The sequence below is a fragment of the Rhagoletis pomonella genome, unplaced genomic scaffold (genome assembly GCF_013731165.1).
Source record: "Rhagoletis pomonella isolate Grant_MI unplaced genomic scaffold, Rhpom_1.0 Rhpom_scaffold_01436, whole genome shotgun sequence".
In the NCBI taxonomy this organism is placed as follows: Eukaryota; Metazoa; Arthropoda; class Insecta; order Diptera; family Tephritidae; genus Rhagoletis; species Rhagoletis pomonella.
The window spans coordinates 1-20,647 of NW_023459990.1; the positions used below are offsets into that span (position 1 = coordinate 1).

A 20,647-nucleotide genomic window follows, 5' to 3' on the forward strand; every position below is an offset into this window, starting at 1 on the left:
TTTACTTTGAAAATGAAATGCAAATGTAGAAGACGAGAAGCAAATGTGGTTAAGCCCATTCTCTATTGGAAAAATAAGATATCTTTTATAAAAATTTTCTTCAAGAATGGGCTGGATTTCACAACGAAGGTAGTATATACATATGGGTTAACGACGGCTGCCTTATGCTGGAGAGTGGCCAAGTTGTCGAGTTCATTATCAAAGGGGAGGCAAGATATTCGTTTTTTAATTATTGAAACATTTTTACCTGAAGCCAATGTTGAAATGACCGTTACATTTTCTTCTAGGGTGTGTAAAAATTTCATAACTGTGCCAATTACCAGTAGCTCACTAGAACAAAATATGTATTAATTATTAGTATTGGAGTATGCATATCGTCGCCCGTATGCCATAAACATGAATGTGTATAAAAGAAAATTTTGGGAAATCAAGTTCGAAAGTTTTTTTTGCGTGACTTAGCTCTACATTTTGGCAAACGAAATTGTAAAATATTTACTTTCCGTGTACGCATGATATCCAGGGTTTTGGTATAACATAGAAAATCCAAAAATAACCCAAGTCAACCCAATAACTCAAAACTGATAAATTTGCACATTCATGCTTCTGGCATGAGGGTTACGATATGTGAATTAAAAACTTTAAAGGCGTGTTACTCGAGCTTTCGGTTTTTTGAGTTATGACAGTATTGAAGTAAATGAGCTTTATGTTCATTTTCATAACATTCATATTGGATATTGAAGTTAATATTCGAACGTCGCCACAATATTTATTGGGTAATTAAAAAAAAAAAATTACTTAAAAGTTCTTAGCTCGTCGATATTTACTCTGTACTTGTGAAAAAGTATCGAGTTCTCGATACTACTCAGTACTCGTTACTCGAATCGTTCTATCACTAGCTATTTGAATAAAATGCTAACTTTTAATTTAATTGTTGCAGTTTGTGAGAATTTCGGTATAGGTCTGAAAGGTGAATTACCATGGCGCCTTAGGTGTGTAACATTTGTGCGAATCACAGGCTATTTAATATTTGTTTGAAATTATATATTTGACAGATCAGAACTTAAATACTTTTCGACTACAACTAGGCGGCGGGAAAATCCAGAGAAGCAAAACGTGGTGATTATGGGGCGAAGAACATTCTTTTGTATACCTGAAAATAAGCGGCCATTATTCGGTCGTCTAAATATCGTATTGAGTACAACACTCAAACGATCTGAGTTACCAGATAATGTGCTGCTCTACCCGAGTTTAGAAACAGCAATGCAACATTTAGAACAGTCTGATCTCAAGCAGCAAATTGAAAAGGTTTGGATCGTTGGTGGAAGCGGAGTGTACAAGGAGGCTATGGCTTCGCCCCGTTGTGATCGGATATATTTAACCGAAATTCTGAAAGACTTTGAATGCGACACATTTTTCCCTAAGATTCCCGATGATTTCAAAGAAGCCAAACCTGATCCTTTCCTACCCCTGGGTATTCAAGTGGAGGACGGCATTCAATATGTATATAAAGTGTTAGAGAAGCAAACAATTCTTGATTAAATCAGGTACCTATTTGAAGGAAACTGCATTTTATTTCGTTTTCACGGTATTCGTGTCTTCAAGGCCCTTGGCAGCTATCATTAGTTCATATAATTGTACTACTTGATCGTCTTTAAGCATTTCAACAGTTCTAGTGTCCAATTCGCCCCCTAGTGTCCCCGTTGGTTTACCCTTTAGCCCTAGTTGTGAGGTAATCGTCACGGCATATTTCTGTAAAATAAGTGTATTAAACACATTAGGAAAATCATAAATATGACTCGTTAAAAAAGCATGGGGGAAATTTTCCAATAGGGAACCACGCTTTGAAGACACGGGGGAAAGGGGGCCGCCCACATCTTAAATATGCGTCCAACTCCTTTCTATGTTCTTTCAACATTCTGGGAGTGATGGTTTCATTTAAAAAAATCTGGCTAATATCGTCACCCGGGTTTCATAAAAATTCTAATGGTTCCGTTTTGGAAATGCCGAGGCATGTTTTTCAATCCCTTACAGCCCATTCAGTCATAAATAGTTGTGCTTCCATAGGTGAGCATGCAAGATGCCGCCGAAATTCGTCGCGCGCATATTTATCACCCAAATCTCGTAGCTCCTGTGGTAAACCTGAAAACGGACAAACGCATTAGTGACCATGATTGCATGACAGTAAACTTGCGGTGATGTTAGAAATTACCTCTATGCAAACGTAATATCGTCTTATATAAAATACGCACCTTTTGTGCGTGGCTTAATTGATCTACTATTATTTTAGACATCTATTTGGTGAAGCAATTATTTACTATCTTGCAATTATAAACGGTTAACTATTGAACAGCTGATAATAGATCAAAAACTAACTTTTGAGGAATTTCAGATGTAGTTGCTTGAAGTGGTGCAAAACTATCGATGTTTTTTTTTTTTCGCTACTTCGATTGTAATTTGGAACTATCGATAGTCCGGCATACTTGTGCACAGTGTACGGAGTTCGAAAAATGTGATAGAAGTTGGCAGTCTTTTCTTAAAGACGTAAGGATGTGATATCGGAGCAGCAGAATTTTCATCTCGTTGGTTCTTAATAGTTGTAGGTTTGTATAGTAACCCAAGAATAGCTCTGATCCAGTACTCCATGAACTTACAGGATTTTATACGAACTTGCAGGAAGTTGCAGGAAAAATGTTCCCGTACTCCAAAATCCTGTAAATGAGAGCGACTTTTGGAGAGTTGTGTAGAGAATGCAGTTGCAAGATTTTTTTTCCTCTGGTAAAAGCCCTGATCCAATACTTTTCGTGAAAAATCCTGTAAAACTGTCAAACAGCAAAATTACTCTCTGAAGTGAGAGTAAAAAGTGAATAATAACAACAAGTACGGGAACAAAAAAACATTTTTCCTATAAAAACGTCAACCAGTGATTGCTTGACACTTTTCATGATTTTACCAGAAGAACAAGTTTAAGTAAAATCTTGCAACTTCATTCTCTACACAACTCTCCAAAAGTCGCTCTCGTTTACAGGATTTTGGAGGGTTTTGGAGTACGGGAACATTTTTCCTGCAACTTCCTGCAAGTTCTAATAAGTCTTAATAGCTCTGATCCAGTACTCCATGAACTTACAGGATTTTACAGAAGAACGAGTTGAAACTGCCAATACAGTTCACTTTACAGCGAAAAACGTGATTTAATTTTGCTAAATGCGAAAATATTGCGTTTTTCATCTAATCTTTTAGAGAATAGGTAACGTTTTAGTGCACTCCATTGCTTTGCAATTTAAGCGCTGGTTATACTTACATTGCAAGTGCAGGGCATAGAGAAGCAGCGCATGTTGTTGTTGTTGTTGTAGCGGCTACAACAACCCCGCCCAGATCGGTTGGTATCTCAGTCGTTGTCGTCAAGTTCCACTAACGGCAACCCTAGGAAGCGTGCAGCTTCTGCGGGGTTTGCCCATAAGGACAAGGTCGTTAGGGATGTCGGGTTTGCCGGGCATGCGAAGAGATGTTTCGAGTCATGTGGGGTCTCTCCGCATGCCGGACATTCATTAGGCACATCCTCATTCAGCCTACTCAGGTAGGAGTTCAACCTGCTGCAGTAGCCGGAGCGAAGTTGTGCAAGTGTGGTGCGCGTCTCCCGAGGCAGATGAAGCTCCGTCTCGTCAATGTCCGGGGGTGGTGTGCCTAGAACGGCATTCACAGGTCTAGAGTCTACATAACTCGAGACTGAGTCCCTGTGAATGCCGCTCAAGGCCTGTCTGTAGGCTGTCGGGTCCAGAGGTTGCTTAATGAACCTCTGGACTTCGTCCGTTAGTTCATATAGATGCCTCCTGACGTGCCTAGGCGAGGGCTCCTCCGCAAGCAGCTGTCTGCACGGGTGGCCACTTCTGTGGGTCCCGATCAGGAACTGCTTGCAGAGCATTATATTGTGCTCCTTTACCGGGAGCATTTGCGCCTCGCCGTGCAGGTGGTGTTCAGGCGTCATCAGGAGGCATCCCGTCGCTGTCCTCAGTGCGGTGTTTTGTGCGGTCTGTAGCTTCGTCCACTGCGTCCTACTAGTCCCAGGCGACCACACTGGCGCTGCGTAGTTCAAAACCGGCCGGCCTATTGCCTTGTATGTTGCCAGCAACGTTTCTTTGTCTTTGCCCCAAGTACTGCCGGCTAGCGACTTGAGGACCTTGTTGCGGCTCTGTACTTTATTGACAATAGCGGTTGAGTGCGCAGAGAAGGAGAGCAGGCTGTCGAAAGTTACTCCGAGTATTTTGGGGTTATTCACCGTCGGAATTGGTGTGTCATCGACGTGAATCCCCAGCGGTAGCCTGACCTCCTTCGTCCAGGTTGTGAAGAGGGTCGCGGAGGATTTCGTAGGGGAGAGGGCTAGACACTTTGCAGTGAAGAAGCGAGAAAGTTCGGAGAGATAGCCGTTTACTTTCGAACACAGGTCATCAATTCCATTCCCAGTCGCCATAATCGAGCAATCGTCGGCATAGGAGACAATCGAGACTCCCTCTGGTGGTTGAGGGAGCTTTGAAATATAAAAGTTAAACAGTAGCGGGGAAAGGACACCACCCTGAGGAACCCCCTGTTTTATTTTTCGCTGCTTACTCGTTTTGTCTCTGAACATTACCGACGAATGTTGACCACTTAGATAATTTGCCGACCACCGTTTGAGCCTCTGTGGGAGAGAGGAGGCCTCTATATCTTCTAGTAGCGTGGAATGGCAGACGGTGTCAAACGCCTTTGACAAGTCCAACGCTACTAGAATCGTTCTCTCACAGGGACGGTTACGGTTAAGGCCACGAGTTATCTGAGTGTTTATGGCGTTAAGTGCTGTTGTTGTGCTGTGCACTTTACGGAAACCATGCTGATGCTTCGCTGGGGTCAGGTGATTTGTAAAGTACGGGAGTAGCAAGGCCTCGAGTGTCTTCGCTACCGGGGAAAGGAGTGTAATCGGACGATACGAATCTCCTTTGTTTGCAGGTTTCCCCGGTTTGAGCAGTGGGACCACTCTCCCCACCTTCCAGATGTCTGGGATGATGAGAGTGGCCATTGACAAATTGAGGACCTCCGTTAGGTACGCTACCCCCGCAGGACCCAAATTTTTCAGCATCAGCATGCATATACCGTCGGGACCCATGGCTTTGGAGGCTTTCGCCTTCCCGATGGCCACCTGAACTTCACCGCAAGTGAAAGCAAGGGGGGCACAATTTGTTGGCAGTTTGTGCAGCCTTCTGGTCACTCGACGCTTGGCTTTGTCCACCGGAGGATGCAGTATGAACTGCCGGCTAAAATAGCTCGCGCATCGCTCCGGGTCCGACGAAGCATGGTCGCCGAAGGAAATTTCGACTCTGTCGTCGTGCTTCGTCGGATTAGACAATGACCTCACGGTTGACCAAAGCTTGCTCACACCAGAGGTGAAGTTGCAAGTCTTCAGATGCTCCTCCCACTTCTTCCGCTTATGTACGTTTACAAGTTGCAGCGCATGTGAAGCAGTGGTGTAATTGTACTCGGCATAGAGCGCATAATTTTCCAGAATCAGCTGCTCACTGTGATCAGTTAGTCTGTTCCACTACTCCAGCATTTAGTTAGGAAAACATAAGTGAAGAATGCTTATTCATAGCTTAAATGAAGTCGACACTAAAGTTAGTTGCTGCTTTTTGTCATAATTTTCAATGAAATGGCGGCAACTAACTTTATAATTGACTTTGTTTCGAATATAAATATGCCCCAATGTATGTACAAGAACGACTTCTCAGTAATTCCCCTAAATCTGATGGGTACTGGAACAGACTAATGAGAGCAATGGGAGTGGCATCTCTCTTTGAAAATGTCACATAGCGAAAAATCAAAATTCTCCAAACTTAGATGCCATGCCCTGTCATGCGCTGCGTAGGATAATCGCTTGTATGCAAAGCTCGTTAAACAGATTCTCTATGTGGCAGTACTCATGTTATGCGCTGCAGCACAATGCAAGTATAACCAGCGCTTTAGGCTGATGCAGAGTTAGAGTCAGTTACCGGAGGATCGAGTCACCCCTTATGTTAGGCCGTTCACGTACACGGGCGTAGATGTGTTTGGCCCGTTTAACGTGACAATAGGTCGTCGACGTGAGAAGCGATGGGCAGTAATTTTCACGTGCCTTACTACAAGAGCGGCTCATTTGGAGCTCGCAAATGATTTGTCGACTGATGCATTTTTGCTATGCCTGCGAAATTTTATTAACCGCCGTGGCACACCGATTAGAATCCGAAGCGACAACGGGACGAATTTTGTTGGCGCCCAACGAGAGCTGAAAGAGTCAGAGCGAATTTTGGATTTTGAGCGAATATTCAATGAGGTCACCAGGCGGAACATAGACTGGAAGTTTAATTTTCCTTCCAATCCAAGTTCAGGAGGTTGTTGGGAGCGCCTCATTCGCGTCGTTAAGAGATTGTTGCAGAATACACTTCGCGAAGAAGCACCAAGAGAAGACACACTGCGAAGCGTGCTAATTGAAACCGAAAATATATTAAACTCGAGGCCTCTGACTGAGGTGCCTTTGTCATCAAGGGAAGACGATCCCATAAATCCGAACCATTATCTGGTTGGTTGTCCCAATTCAACGCAAACACCACAGCCAGTTGACCAAAAAATATGCCTCAGGAAACAGTGGCGTATCGCCACTGGTATCTGAAGGACCGCATTTGGAAGCAGTGGATACGGCATTATTTGTCGCAATTACTCTTGCGCCACAAGTGGCACGACAAAGTTGAGGCGATTGAGATCGACGATTTAGTTCTGGTCTGCGACGATCTTCAACCGCGGAGCCAATGGAAAAAGGCCGAGTCACCAAAGTATTTCCAGCCAAGGTCGGGCAGATCAGTCTCGTCGAGGTCAGGACCGCTGGAGGAGTACTACGTCGCCTTGCAACAAGGCTTGCCATCCTGCAAATTAAAGGTGAATCCCTACGTGATTCACGGTGTGGCGGGGTGTAATGGCACCCTGTAAATTTCGTTTTAAATCGGAATCAAACTCGTCATCTGCCTTGTATAACCGGCCGTCTTCACGTGCTGGAAAATCTCGCTTGCGTGACGACGCATGCGAGAAACCGCACGTGTAGACCGCAAAAAGTACGAAGCATGCTTTTTCTCGCATACCGAGCGGTATGCGAGCTCTCGCTTGCTTTCAACTGTAATTTTTGTTGTTTGACAGCTATGTTCTCATTTTTCAGAGTAGAAACATCGTTTATTTTGGAGACAAATACAAATTTAGGGGCAGCCACTTTTCATTTGAAAATAGTATACATCTCTTTATGCAGATTTTCTAACTTTCTCAAACTTTTAAGAGCCTGCAAAGCTTGAACCTTCTTGTTTGGCGACATTTTACAAATGAAAAAGTATGCTGTCAATTGCCCAGTCAACAAAACTCTTTCTCGCTTGCGAGAGAAAAAAGCAGAACGCAAGCGAGTTTTTAAACCATGTGAAGGCGGCCGTTAAAGGACAGCGATAGCGATGGGAGAGGCAGAGTTTTGACACAACAGCCAACGACAGAACAACACAATTTGGAAACGAAGACCACAAAGGCGAACGACGATCGAGAAGAAACAAATAGCACGGAACAATCCAGAATCTTTTTTGCAATACAGCTATTTTTATAGGCAATTTACATGATTCAACTTTCGCAGGCGATTAGTTGAATCAAAAGTTGAACGAAAGTGGGCAGCCGACCAACTTCATTGAAAGCGATTAGTTGAAAGGCCGTTTACACCAGGCGATTGTTGCTTTCAACTAAAAATCGCCTCATGTAAATTCCCTATTACCCTTTTATTAACTTTGTATATTCAACACATGTTACAAATAAATTGCAGTAACAAACATATTTACAAACAAAGGAGTTCACAACATACATATGTAGGCATGTGCATCTTTTATAGTCCAATTCCAACAATTAGTTTGTTCCAGTACATTAGGACATAGTAAAAAATAGTATGAAATCACAGGAAGTCGTTCCGTACGCAAGCATTTCTCTCACTGGAAATACTTTTGAGCGAGTAAGAGAGCAACTGTCCCAGTTAGAAGTTACAGGAATTTGCCGAAGTTTATTTTTCTTCAAGTTCAGGAAATGTCAAACGATATGCAGGGTTGCATTTGTAAACAAAAACAAAACACAGCGGAAGCAAAGATGGAAGTAAACAACGAAATATTTTAATATGTACGCAATTATTCTTAATTGGAAGCGTTTTTAATCAGCATCATTGCGTAAGTCGTAAATTAGGCTAAATTGTACGACTCGACAACATTGGCATTGTTCACTGTCGTGCTGAAAAAAGTAAACGACGAAATTTGTCGAAAACTATACAGTGCTGCCAAGTTTTTCCGTTTTAATACACTAGTCGAGTGGAAATTTTAGGCAATGACGTGAAATTTTCGATACGATTCGACTCTCGAAAAACGACTTGTATTCGACACGACTCTCGCAATGAGGGTGAATAATTATTTACTGATTTGCATCCAAATCAGTGTTGTACCAATGACATGTAAACAAACCGACTGACGTTTGTGTAGGAAATAGTGCTTTTTGGGTTCCCGTACACTTCTGCATGTGTTCTCATTTTACTCATTTGCAGGTTCCAGTACAAATTAGTGCTGACTATTTGTTACTATACACACCTCATAATAGGGGCTGAAATCATCGATACTATCGATAGCCCTAGCGATAGTTTTTCATCACTACAACTGACCAAATCAGCTGTTCACAAAATTAAGTTAGGAATTCGGAGCACTATTTTCGCAGCCGTACACAAATTTGTAAACTTTGGAGTCATGTATTATATTAAAGCGGTGATAACAGCATTGCAAATCAAATGAAATATTCGGCAGTATGATATTAAAAATAAACCAGAGGAGTTATAATGTTACGGACTTGGCTGCGCGCATCGCCTTGGTGCTATTGCTGATATATTGGATTATGCCATGGCGCTTTGCTTCACATTACGAGTTTTTACACCAAAATCAAATAAGTGAGGAGCTTGTCGAGCAAGTTACCAGTAATATCTCCATGCAACGCATGCCTTCATGTGATTACAGTGATATTATAGCAGATAATGCAAACACATATCGGCCGCAGTATCGCGAACATGTACTGCGTGGAGAAGAAATAATACCCGGAGGTGAATATTTTCCGGAGGAGTGCAGCGCACGATTTAGTACCGCAATCATTGTGCCTTACCGCAAGCGGGAGGAGCAACTTCATGCTTTTCTTATCTACATGCACAATTATCTGCGGCAGCAACGCATTCATTATCGAATTTTCCTAATTGAACAATATGATCAGAAACCATTTAACCGGGCGAAGCTATTCAATATAGGCTCAGTAATTGCTGCTGAACTGGAATTTCCTTGTTTAATATTACACGATGTCGATCTGCTCCCGATGAACCTAGGTCAACTATACGCTTGTACACTGAATCCGCGACATATGTGCTCCGCTTTGGATATTTTCCGTTTTACATTGCCATATCGTGGACTATTTGGAGGAGTTGTGGCTATACGAACGCAGCAATATAGATTTATTAACGGAATGTCAAACTTGTTCGAGGGCTGGGGAGGTGAGGACGATGATTTCTTCAACAGATTGTACTCCCATAAAATTGATATTTGTCGCTTTGAGCCGGGATATAGTAAATACACGATGATGCGACACAAGCCAGAGAAAAAGAACGAAGATCGGCTGAAGTTGTTAAGAAATGGTTACAAGCGCTTCCTGACTGATGGCCTAAATTCGTTGGAGTACAAAGAAAAGGAACGTCGACTTCATAGCTTATTCACACACATTCTCGTCGAAACGTGAGTTAAATAATGTCTTACAAAAATATGCCAAGGAAAGAAATTTTTAATCGTCCGTTTAAAAGATAAGTGGATTGAAAACCCACTCGAATAAGGCTTGTAGTTGTAGTTATCAAGACTACAACGAAAAGATATAAATACATATACATACACAAGTTTAAGTACTCGTATACCTGTGAGCATCACCATGTAATTGGTCTAAGGTTACTAATCTAAAACAATTCGCCCACTATCCTCAATAGCGTATCAGCTCGAAATTCACCGTTTGGCAGGAGTTCCAAAAAACTATTTATCATGATCACATGTGCTCTTACAACAAATCAAAAACAAAAACTACTTCAGGTTTTGCTGGCAGAAATGTATGATTGTACTCTGAGGTAAATGTATAATCGGAGAACAATTTTATCGCATAATATCGAAAATGACAAATTTTTAATTAATTCACTTTTGATGCATGTGTGCGGATTGCTTTATCTGGTACTTCACATCACGTTGTTCTTAACCAAATTTCATGTACGTACATATACAGTATTGGCCAATACAATAGCACCCCCATTTCAAAGTGATATTGTTTGCCACTCATGTTTATTTATATATTTTTAAGAATTTTCAATTAAAATACAGTTCATTCTCTCACAAAACTCACATAAACTCAAGTTTAAAACTTTTTAAAAGACCGCAAAAAAGTGCAACAAATTTTCACCCAAATTTCAAACTTTTTTCTCAGAAGCGGTAGAATTTTTTTGAATACACAGTTTTATAGCCCATTCAATTTTAGTCCAATAATGTGCTAATTTCAAGTGGCTAAAAATTACCGTTGATTTTTTAGAATTTTTTTCGCCGAGGATGTTGCGGGTTTCTGCCATATAAAAATAAATTGTGTTTAGTCGTTATATGGAAGCAAATTAGAGAAAAGAAATTCTAAAAAATCAACGGTAATCTTTAGCGACTTGAAACTTCCACATTATTGGACAAAATTGAATGCGCTATAAAACTGTGTACTCAAAAAAATTCTAGAGCTTCTGAGAAAAAAGTTTGAAATTTAAGGGAAAGTTTGTTGCACTTTTTTGCGGTCTTTTAAAAAGTTTAAAACATTGGTTTATATGGGTTTTGTTAGAGAATGAACTGTATTTTAATTGAAAATTCTTAAAAACAAATAATTAAACCTAAGTGGCAAACAATATCGCTTTGAAAGGGGGGTGCTATAGATATGTCCAATACTGTATATGTACGTAGTTGTCAAGAATGAAACGATAATAGTGCTTGTTGTTGCATTAGCAAAAACTGAGCATTTGATAATAAAGATAAATTGGTAATTTTAAAGATTTGGTTGTGAATTACAAAACCTTGCAACGAGATTATACCTATCGCTACGAATCTCATTTCATACTTTAGAAGTACGCTTGGGATTCAAATTTAAAACTTTCACACCCTTATTGCGAGTGACGACTAGTAGTAGATAAACGACTCTTTTTCGATTATCGCTTGTCCATGGCATTCTGAATGTCGATTTCTCGTTCAATAAGCGACAGTCGGGTCTACGTAACCGGAACGACCCTGATTTAAATCTGGCCAAGGACTGTCACTCCAGCAATACTCCCCAAAAAGTCTTTGGGGAATTTGTATGCTGCTACAACAACAACAACCGTTTTTTTATCGCTAATTTTTCTACAACTGTTTGTTTGTTGAAGGATGAGCGACTATAAACTATTAACACGCACTTATTGAACGAGAAAACGACTTTGAAAATACCACGGATAATCGATAATCGACTAAGGGCCGGTTTCTCTATCTCCGGTTAACACTAATCCCCCGGTAAACATCGTTACCGACCTTATCGACTCCCTGTTGTATGCATGGAGTTAGAACGTCGATAACAATGTTTAACCGAGGAGTTAGTGTTAACCAGAGATGGAGAAACCGGCCCTAAAAGTGCGTTCGCGTAGCTGTTAATTGTTCATGTTTAACCAAAACTTACAAGTTTTTGCGTTCGCGTACGCAAAAAACTTGCAAAGTAGGGGAAATTGAGAGAGCAAACTGACATTTCATTTTGAGGGGAAGCTGCTGGTTTCTGCTGGAAAAATTTTTGCCAACAGCAATTTGCCAACAGGAAAACAGCTGATCAAAAACTGCTGGTTGGCATTTACGCAAATCACAAAATTGAATTTGATGGTTTGGAAGATAAAAATTACAAAATGCGACTAATTAAACTTGTAAGAAATAAGTAGTTATTTGTTTAATCAATAAACTGTGTCAGTATACAACTTTGCGATGACTTTTCGTACGTTTAAAATTTTACAATTTTGTATGTAAACAAAAATTATATCAGCTGTTCGTCTAACTTGCAAGTTGATATTTCTCTCTTGTGAGAGAACAGATGGCATTTCGCCGAAATTTGGACAGTTGGTTGGTTTCTGCTGAAGATTTTAAACGAACGCACCTATTTACTATTAGTCGACAGTCGCAATAGGGGTGTCAGTTACTTTTCTTATTATTGAAAGTAGGAGCTAGGGGTAGTGCATTAAGTTTTGAGTGCACTAAACATTTCACTAGCACTGAATATAATAAAAAAAATTAATTTTTCACTATTTACCATCAGCTTAGCGATAGGGGAAAAATTGCGCTATTAACAAATAGCGGAAAATTTTAAAAAGAACTACATTATAAGCTGAAAGCCGCTGAAAGTAAAAAATGTTCACTAAACTTTCAAAAATTAATTTGTTTGTAACATCATCACTAGAGCTTGTTGTTGTTGACCCATTTTGTAATGATGACATTATGTGAATTTCACCATGAGCTTCACAGATTTGGCTAATTATTTTTTGTGGTATTGGCATGTATAAAAAAATCTACGTACAAGGTTGGGCTCGAGTTGAGTTACATAGTATTACAAAAAAAAAAATCGGTCTAAACATTAGTCTTGAAGAAAAAATGGTACTCTGGGCACAATAACGTTTTTTTTACTATTATAATATTAGTTTTAGTATAAACTTTTTAATTCCGGTATCACATTAAGCAATAATGAGGCTGATTATTTTGCAATTCACCACTTACATCAACAGTGGAAATTAAAAATGTTGTATTCGAAAAATACGTGTACTACTCCCAAATCTGCTAAAAATGCAAAGTAGTTAAGATTATATTTTTAATGTATGTATTGAAATGTAAAATTTTACCTACAAGGATCAAGAAAGACATACTAACATATCGACGATGTTTTTGCAAAACCGCTCATAGACCAATTGCAAAACCGCTGATCCTACGGCACTCAAATTTTACTGGAGTGCGAAAAACGGTTTTTTAAGGCATTGCCTTGATAGACCGTATTTTCTCTAGCTATTATTTTACAAATCTGTTGTTTTAATAAAGGTGAATAAATCTCGATGCCTGGAGTTCAGTGTTGCCAAATCTAATTTTTGCCACAACGGCGATTTAGGCTGTTTTGCGCCTGGTCGATGGGCTTTTAAATTATTGGCACACATAAAAAAAGTTCTAAGTTTTTTTCTAGTCTATATCTAATACGCACACGCGTATGTTTCACGTAAACGCACACGCACGCAAATAAACAAATCGCGGCTACAAAATGCTAAACAATAATGTATGTATGTAGAAGTACATGCAACATACTGTGTATATATGTATATGAATCCTAATGTAACTATGCCAAGTGCTTTAAGTTGTTTTAAATTTAGAGCATGAAGAATCTCAATTGAAGTATATTTAACTAGGACAATGACGATAATAAATTGATACTCATAGTTTGAAACTTAAAACTGTGTTTGATTTTATATCTTTAATATTTTCTCAATTATCTTTATTGCTATTTTTTTCTAAGCCCATACAGTGTCACGGATCCAATTAATAAAGTTATATACACGCGTATAAACGCCCGGTTGATTGGGTGTACCACAGCCCATACCAAAAGACGTAACACCAACTATCGTATACATGCATGGAAAACTGGGATGGTAGGCCAATAATGGGCCACCAGAATCACCACTGCAAGTGTCTTTCGCTTCATTTGACCCAGCACATATTTGCGAACGATTGTCCACTCCTCTGGGAAGTTGATCTACATCTCCAGATTCTGTTATACGTTGACAACTGTGGAAATCGAATCGATGCAGAGTCACTTTTAATAGTTTCTTTGAATCAGCATCGGCGAAGTGGATACTGCCCCAACCGATAGCGACAAATTTTTCAAATTCATCACCTGAGGTTGTTGGCAAACAGGCGGGATGTTTATATGCGTCGAAATTAACAGCGCGATCCAGTTCAATGAGAGCTATATCATTATAAATGGTGCCACTTTCATAATTCTTATGTTCGACGTAGCGACGAACACGAATATCTTCTGGTTGTGCGTCATCCGATTCTTTTTCAAACTCCAGTTCGCCCAAGCGAACTACATTCACTTCACCGCTGCGGAGATAAAAAAACATGAAATGTTTTATCATAAATTCACATGATATTTATAATCGTTAAATGAGATAATTTCTTTGTAACTATAAAGTACTCCATTTCAACTGTAGAGTCTTGTTTTTTGCTAAATTTTTAAACTATATTTAAAGGAACAAAAATGTGAGATAGAGCCTTTCTATACTTTGGTAAAGATATGTATGTACATATATACAAATAAATGTATGTTGTATTTAAAGACGTGCTCTTACCGGCTTGATGAAAGGCAATGCGCTGCAGTTAAAACATATTTATCACTTACTAATGTCCCACCACAAAACCATTCTATCGATCTATCTTTCTCCTCACGACCCAATCGTGCAATATGCGGAAATTCCCTGGGGCTTGCTGGAGTTCCACCCACTATTAGCGGTGCATACGGCTTGCAATTATCTACCGTAAAGCTTAATTCTTCTGCGCCATGTATGAAAGCGCTAAAAGTTCGCACCTCTTCGAATATAAGTTGCTTCACTTCAGTGCATTCTTAAAGAAAATACAATTAAAACTTGCACAACTACTATACCAAATCATTTACTTTTTACTTCAATTGTTGGCTGGACTTGTCCCCTAACGAAAGCCCACTTATTATCAAGCACAAGCAAGAAAAGTATTGCTCTTGTAAAAAGATTTCTGAGCTGCATACTTTCCATCCAATTTCTTTGATGCATTGTTCGCAACTGCGGGCTCGAATTGAAGATGAGCTCGAACTACATTCTCTAACTTGTTAGAGCCCAGAATGAAATATTTATGTATAAGTATACAAATGTATAGGCAAATTTATTTGTGTGTTGATTCCCCGCCTGTTGCTGTATTGTTAATCGCGGTTTTCATATGTACGGGAATCTTTTCACCGTCTGACATAACAAGTTTTCATATCAAGTTTTGAGTAGGAAGTGTTTACAATGGTGTTTACTTTCTTAGATATGTGTATGTATGTATGTATGTATTTATGTACATGTGTACTCTGCTGATGAGCATTTTCGTTACCTGAGCAGGACAATTTCGTATTTGTGGAATAAAGGTGTCCCAACTGAACACACGTGCATTAAACAAGGATGCACTTACGACAATGACTCAATATCTCGATTTTACTGTTATTATACTTAAAATCTGGTGCTGAATATGAAAGTTTATGAGAGAATTCAATGATTTGCGAACTTTTTTTTTGTCCAACTGTAATGAAGGAAGGTAAATCCAAGAACTCAGTAAAATTTGGCAACATTTACTAATAACGTAAGCATCGTTAAAACTATTGTATAGAAATATGTGCATTTATTAGTAAAAATAAGAATAAATAATCAAATTGCCGCCAGTTGCATATGAAAACAGTTTTTCCCGCCAATTTTACAAATCCAGGAGCATCCTGGGGTACGGGAGGAAGCTAAATTACTCGTTATTAGCTCTTTCCGCTCGTTATATTAAAAAAATCATTCGCCTTCAGTGCTCGGACATCTTCTGATCGCAGCAGCTTTAGTAAATTTTTTTTAAATCTAATCCGCTTTACTTCAAATCTACTCTGTTTTTTTAATTCACGTTCTGGCTTTCCTATAATCGTTTTTTGATAGTTAACCGTTAGGTTTCAGTAAAAAAGTGAAAGTCTACGTGTCTACTCTGCACGTTAAAGATTTTGTAACCGACAAATTTTATTACCAAAATAAGTTACCAGTTGTTGTCACAGCGATTATAAGTAATGGGCAGTATGCTGCAGCCGGATTCCAACATTTGCTATCGCTAATTTTGATCGCCAAAAATCTCCAAAAGAATAGCAGACGCCCCTAACAACACGCACAACATCTAGTTGCATGCTCTGCACACAGGCAGATTTAGCTGATTACGCATCGCATTACTCTTACTCTTGTTATATACTTTTAGGCGAGCGCTTTTCATTTATAGAATTTTAGCGACGAAAATTTAGCGTAGCGATTATGAATTCCACTGAAGCTCTAAAGAAAAGCAAAAACCAGTGCTACAAACCGCTCTAAAAATAGGTGAGGTTTGGTTCAGTGGTTCGAACCACTCAGAAAATGCTTGTAACGGTAAAAGAACCGGTTCATAAGTATCCGTGAACCACGGTTCAGTTTGGTAAATTTTTTTTTATGCTAAAACAGAGGTCCCCAAACCTTTTTTTCTCGTAGACCCCTTTCAAAACTTTACTGGTCTCGGTGGATCCCCTACGGCTACATTTCTACATGTCATGTTGTTGTTGTTTTGCCGCATATGCGTGGGTAAAAAGTTTAGAATTGGGTGAATTTGATACGTCTTCTATTCAAAATCAGAGTTCGCTTGGATAACAATCAAAAACCTCTCTGTGATGCAGAGAAGTAGTCATGGGTAATAGCGCAATTTTTTGGCGCTAGCTCAATAACGCCAGTGCCACCTGTGGTGTCAGCGGCAACTCCGGCTACGGTGTTAACCCAATTGCGCCGCGAAGCGCAGTGTGTCCGATGCCTACAGAGAAGAATTTCTATCTGGCGGGGCCTTAAAAAATTTTCTTGTGTTAAATTTCCTTAATAGGGCTTTCGCACGAGGCGATTTTTCAGGCAACTTTTGCGTTCAACTCACGCAAGGTTGCACGAAAAAAAACTTGAATGGCTAAAAATATCAAAATATAAAGCAAAAACAAAGTAACCGCCCTATTCCCACAACAATGACAAAATTCATCATATGACTATTGTCACAATTACTGCGCCTAAAACACAATAAGGGTATTCATCAGCCCTTATAAATGCATTGTAAACCGTATAAACTTATAATTGTGTACACCTTATAAATGAACTGTCAAAATTTGTCTGGAAATTCGTTTACACATTTCTGATAAATTTCTCCAGCGATGTCACTGAATAAACTTGATAAACTGAAGTCAATGCAACTCTGTCGCAACTCCAGCTATGTTTTCTTGGGCAATAATCGGGATACACATAAAAATTTTGCACGCAAATTCAACAACAACGATGTGATCCTGATAGAGAACTGGTTCAATTATTATCCTTTCTTTTTATTTTGTTTCACTGATAATTTGGCCGCAAAGTTTGGTAGCGTGGCAAATGAATTCATACACAAATAGACATCCTGCCATTGTTTCTTTTAACTTGCTTCAAATAAGTAGCCTTTATTTTATATGTATATTTATTTAAATAGATATTATCTCGTAAATATAATCTCTTCTTATAACTAACGAAGACATTGGCCCGTAGTCATAGTCAAAATAAAGTCGACTTTAAAGTTAGTTGCAGCTTTTTTGACAGATATCCCATTGAAAATTATGTCAAAAAGCTGCAACTAACTTTAAAGTCGACTTTATTTTGACTATGACTACGGGCCTTTGTTTCTATATGAAGCTGACTTCGACATTTTGTTTTAGTAAAACTTAGTAAAGGTAGTAAGGTAAATACGAACAGGCGAACAAAAGAGAATACAAAAAATTTCTTGCGCTGAATTTTCAGAGCTATATATTTTTAGTATTCATTACAAAATTGTACTAAAAATACTCCGTAGTAGGAAAGTATATTGTAAATGAAATTGTATCAAACAAGTACAATTGTACCAAAAATGCCAACACTGTTCTGTATACTTTTTTACTTTTTTACTCTTATTTTATCTTTCAGCTTCGCTAAAAGCACTTCTACCAACGCTTGGCTTACCAAATTTACGCCAATTGATAAAATTTTGCGATTTAAATTCATTTTCAATAATGTAAATAACGATTCGTATTGAATCGCAAATCGCCTCGTCTGAATAGGGATGGCAACTTTTTCACTTTCAACTTCTCATTCAACTTCGTATTCAACTTTTGTTGCCTGTAAAATCGCCTTGTGCGAATGCCCTATTACTGCTTCGGCGTTGGCAAAAATGCACTGCCCCTCCATGAACGAAAGACACAAGATCACGTAAGAACAAGAGAGTGAAAAAAGTCGATTTTTTTAGCGGGTTCTACGCTATCTTGTTTCACTGGAAAACGAGCGAAAAGTAAACAAAGCAAAGAAAACAACGAAAACCAAAATTAGCCAAAATTATTGTCAGCCACTTTAAACGCACAATTTAGGTAAAATGATGCAACAAAATGCTTTGAAATGTGTTGTCATGTTGAATTAACTCTTCTTTACTTGAATAAAAGTGTAAAATAGTGGTGCTTGTGATGTAAACAAACGCTCAGCTGACGAACCCGCTTTCGGAAACCTTTTTCTCAAAACCAGTTACAAAAACAACGTCGCGTTCTTACGTGATCTTGTGTCTTTCGTTCATGCTGTCCCTCCATGATTCAATAATACAAGGTTAGATAATTATTAACAGCCGCGGTTTAACACTCCCTTACAAAAGGTTGCATTTACGAAGGACAGAGAAAGGGAAAGAATGCAATCCCTTGTTGCGAAAATGGTAGAAGAAAAGTACGCAAAGTAGGCAATTAGAAGTGAAATTCCTTTTTTAAATTCTAATGTATTTGAAGGAAATCTGGCAGTTTAAACGAAATATTTAACGAAATATTAATACATCTACGTGAATTACGTAATTAATGTGCTATTTAGCTGTAGAAAAAAATCAAAAGAACTCAAAATTTAAATAAAACTATTATGAGATTTATGTAAACATCCAATTTAAAAACAATTTATGTTTTCATCAGTTAAATGTGCTTCATATGCATATACAAATAAACATATTGCACAAAAGCTTATATGTACTTCTATTTCACAGCAAAGCTACACTTTTTCCAAGTAAATTTGCAAAGAAGCAACACTCTACCACTGCTAAGGGAGCGGTGCGAGTGAGACAACTGTCAGTTTATCGAACCTTGTATTATTGAATCATGTTAAAAGGGTAATTACAGACTGGTACAGACTTATTGATAAAAAGTAAACCGATTAAAACACTGGCTTTAGTAAAATTTTTTGTGTTCGAAGGCATTGATTCTTTTAAAATTGTTTCAACGTGGGAAAAAAAAACATTTTTCTGTTGTTCCCCATCAATGGAAAAGTAATGGAGTTCTGTTGTGGCCAGAACATTTGAGCCATTCCCCAAAGGAAAACTTGAGATCGAATGCTGCGAGCGTACCTGTAGAGGGATGGGTGGAGTACTGCTGTGTCCTTAAATTCTCTGGAATTCTTACATTTGGAGACGCTTTGGCAATTGATAAACAACCAACACAGTGCATTGACACAGATTCAGAGGAAACGTTCGTATTTTCAACGAACATAGTACAAGTGTTTATTATCATTCCTTTTCAGGTTGTTCTTGGAGTAGGAGCGTAAAAAAAGGCGAACCAATAAAAATAAATCTATTACTCAACAGTTAACAGATATAAATCATTTGTTTGTTAATATGATTACTGAACATAGCTTACCTATTTATCCTAGTAATTCACAAATTCAGGAAGTGGTATATAGCCCAATAGCTTTAGAGCCGGACGGTAATGGGACCTTTGGCATTAATATTTTAGATGAAGGTTAATAAAATATTTGGTATATTGAAATCATATTGTAACGTGTATCTTGTTTCTAGAGATTGCAGCACCAAACCTCGGCAAAAATAAGGTTATAAATAAAATAAGTAATCTTAAAAATGAGGTTTGTAAGCCGAAGAATGAGTTAACTACATTCAAAACAGAGATAAAACAATAGATTAAGGATGATTTTTCAAAAATTAACCTGAGCTTGGACAAAATTTTCCGATTACTTTCTAATCAGGATCATTCTCGTAAAGAAGTACCAGTACTCAACGCCAAACCAGATTTGCTTCAACATTTTAAATTCCCATTATCATCGGGTGAAGAAATATTTAACTTAGATGATAAAATTAGAAAAGATGCAGAGTTTCGAACTCAGCTGGTAAGCCAAACATGTTCTCTATTTGCTAGTGCCGAGTGAATTACACTTTAACCAATCGTCTGTAGATTGCATTTTTATCGAAAATTGGAGACCGTACTGGGGTAGAAGATCGTTCAAAGATTGCCTAAAAAGTAATTGATTGTGTGTTCCAGTCTGAAGTTTTGATGCAATTCTCGTGGACTGGAGTATCCAGGCGAACATCCGAAGAAAAAAAATCCTTGCAAATGGTGGACGGAATACTGACAACGCCGTATTGTGTTTACTTCGGCAGTGACTGCCAATATTAGCAGTAACAGCTGATTTTAAAAACTGTCACTGCCACTGCGCTATTGTATTTTGGGCTGAAGTTTGCTGCGATGAAGGCAGTGGCAGTGAATTTAGAATTTGGGCTAAACTGAGCTGTACTGCTAGCTGCCACTGCTGTATTGTGAGTCACTTCATTGGACACCACACTTTCTAAAAAATGCTGATTTCGAAAAAAATGCCACTGCCACTGCCACTGCGTTATTGTATTTTGGGCTTTACATATACATAGCTGAATCCTTATAG

General features: G+C 38.7%; 4 protein-coding genes across 6 annotated transcripts; 2 read left to right on the forward strand and 2 right to left on the reverse strand.

Moving 5' to 3' along the window:
* The first annotated feature begins 863 nt into the window (after positions 1-863).
* LOC118752368 (dihydrofolate reductase-like) lies at positions 864-1,557 on the forward strand. The gene is made up of 2 exons (XM_036487250.1): positions 864-989; positions 1,053-1,557. Exons 1-2 carry the CDS (start codon positions 910-912, stop codon positions 1,537-1,539), a joined length of 567 nt encoding a protein of 188 aa, XP_036343143.1. The 5' UTR covers positions 864-909; the 3' UTR covers positions 1,540-1,557.
* Positions 1,536-2,586, reverse strand: LOC118752370 (succinate dehydrogenase assembly factor 3, mitochondrial-like). 2 transcript variants are annotated; one of them, XM_036487252.1, is made up of 4 exons: positions 2,374-2,586; positions 2,210-2,314; positions 2,030-2,139; positions 1,536-1,749 (listed from the first exon to the last, which is right to left on the reverse strand). In XM_036487252.1, exons 2-4 carry the CDS (start codon positions 2,289-2,291, stop codon positions 1,570-1,572), a joined length of 372 nt encoding a protein of 123 aa, XP_036343145.1. In that variant the 5' UTR covers positions 2,292-2,314; positions 2,374-2,586; the 3' UTR covers positions 1,536-1,569. The 2 variants fall into 2 exon arrangements, with proteins under 2 accessions (XP_036343145.1, XP_036343144.1); XM_036487251.1 differs by having other exon boundaries at positions 2,210-2,318.
* A 5,952-nt stretch (positions 2,587-8,538) lies between these two features.
* On the forward strand, positions 8,539-10,394 carry LOC118752371 (beta-1,4-N-acetylgalactosaminyltransferase bre-4-like). Of its 2 annotated transcripts, XM_036487253.1 has the most exons (2): positions 8,539-9,821; positions 10,064-10,394. In XM_036487253.1, the coding sequence occupies exons 1-2, from the start codon at positions 8,857-8,859 to the stop codon at positions 10,200-10,202; spliced, it is 1,104 nt and encodes a 367-aa protein (XP_036343146.1). In that variant the 5' UTR covers positions 8,539-8,856; the 3' UTR covers positions 10,203-10,394. The 2 variants fall into 2 exon arrangements, with proteins under 2 accessions (XP_036343146.1, XP_036343148.1); XM_036487255.1 differs by lacking the exon at positions 10,064-10,394 and having other exon boundaries at positions 8,541-10,045.
* Positions 10,395-13,605: 3,211 nt separating this feature from the next.
* LOC118752365 (serine protease snake-like) lies at positions 13,606-15,172 on the reverse strand. Its single transcript, XM_036487247.1, has 3 exons — positions 14,815-15,172; positions 14,492-14,762; positions 13,606-14,243 (listed from the first exon to the last, which is right to left on the reverse strand). Exons 1-3 carry the CDS (start codon positions 14,945-14,947, stop codon positions 13,652-13,654), a joined length of 996 nt encoding a protein of 331 aa, XP_036343140.1. The 5' UTR covers positions 14,948-15,172; the 3' UTR covers positions 13,606-13,651.
* Positions 15,173-20,647: the final 5,475 nt, after the last annotated feature.

Coding starts and splice junctions, on each gene's coding strand:
- LOC118752368 (XM_036487250.1), top strand. CDS start 910: ATGCTAACTTTTAATTTAATTGTTGCAGTTTGTGAGAATTTCGGTATA. Junction 990..1,052: donor GAATTACCATGGCGCCTTAG/GTGTGTAACATT, acceptor TATATTTGACAG/ATCAGAACTTAAATACTTTT.
- LOC118752370 (XM_036487252.1), bottom strand. CDS start 2,291: ATGTCTAAAATAATAGTAGATCAATTAAGCCACGCACAAAAGGTGCGT. Junction 2,140..2,209: donor GATATTACGTTTGCATAGAG/GTAATTTCTAAC, acceptor GTCCGTTTTCAG/GTTTACCACAGGAGCTACGA. Junction 1,750..2,029: donor TATTTATGACTGAATGGGCT/GTAAGGGATTGA, acceptor CTTATTTTACAG/AAATATGCCGTGACGATTAC.
- LOC118752371 (XM_036487253.1), top strand. CDS start 8,857: ATGATATTAAAAATAAACCAGAGGAGTTATAATGTTACGGACTTGGCT. Junction 9,822..10,063: donor ACACACATTCTCGTCGAAAC/GTGAGTTAAATA, acceptor TATCCTCAATAG/CGTATCAGCTCGAAATTCAC.
- LOC118752365 (XM_036487247.1), bottom strand. CDS start 14,947: ATGCATCAAAGAAATTGGATGGAAAGTATGCAGCTCAGAAATCTTTTT. Junction 14,763..14,814: donor GCCAACAATTGAAGTAAAAA/GTAAATGATTTG, acceptor ATTTTCTTTAAG/AATGCACTGAAGTGAAGCAA. Junction 14,244..14,491: donor CATTGCCTTTCATCAAGCCG/GTAAGAGCACGT, acceptor TTATCTCCGCAG/CGGTGAAGTGAATGTAGTTC.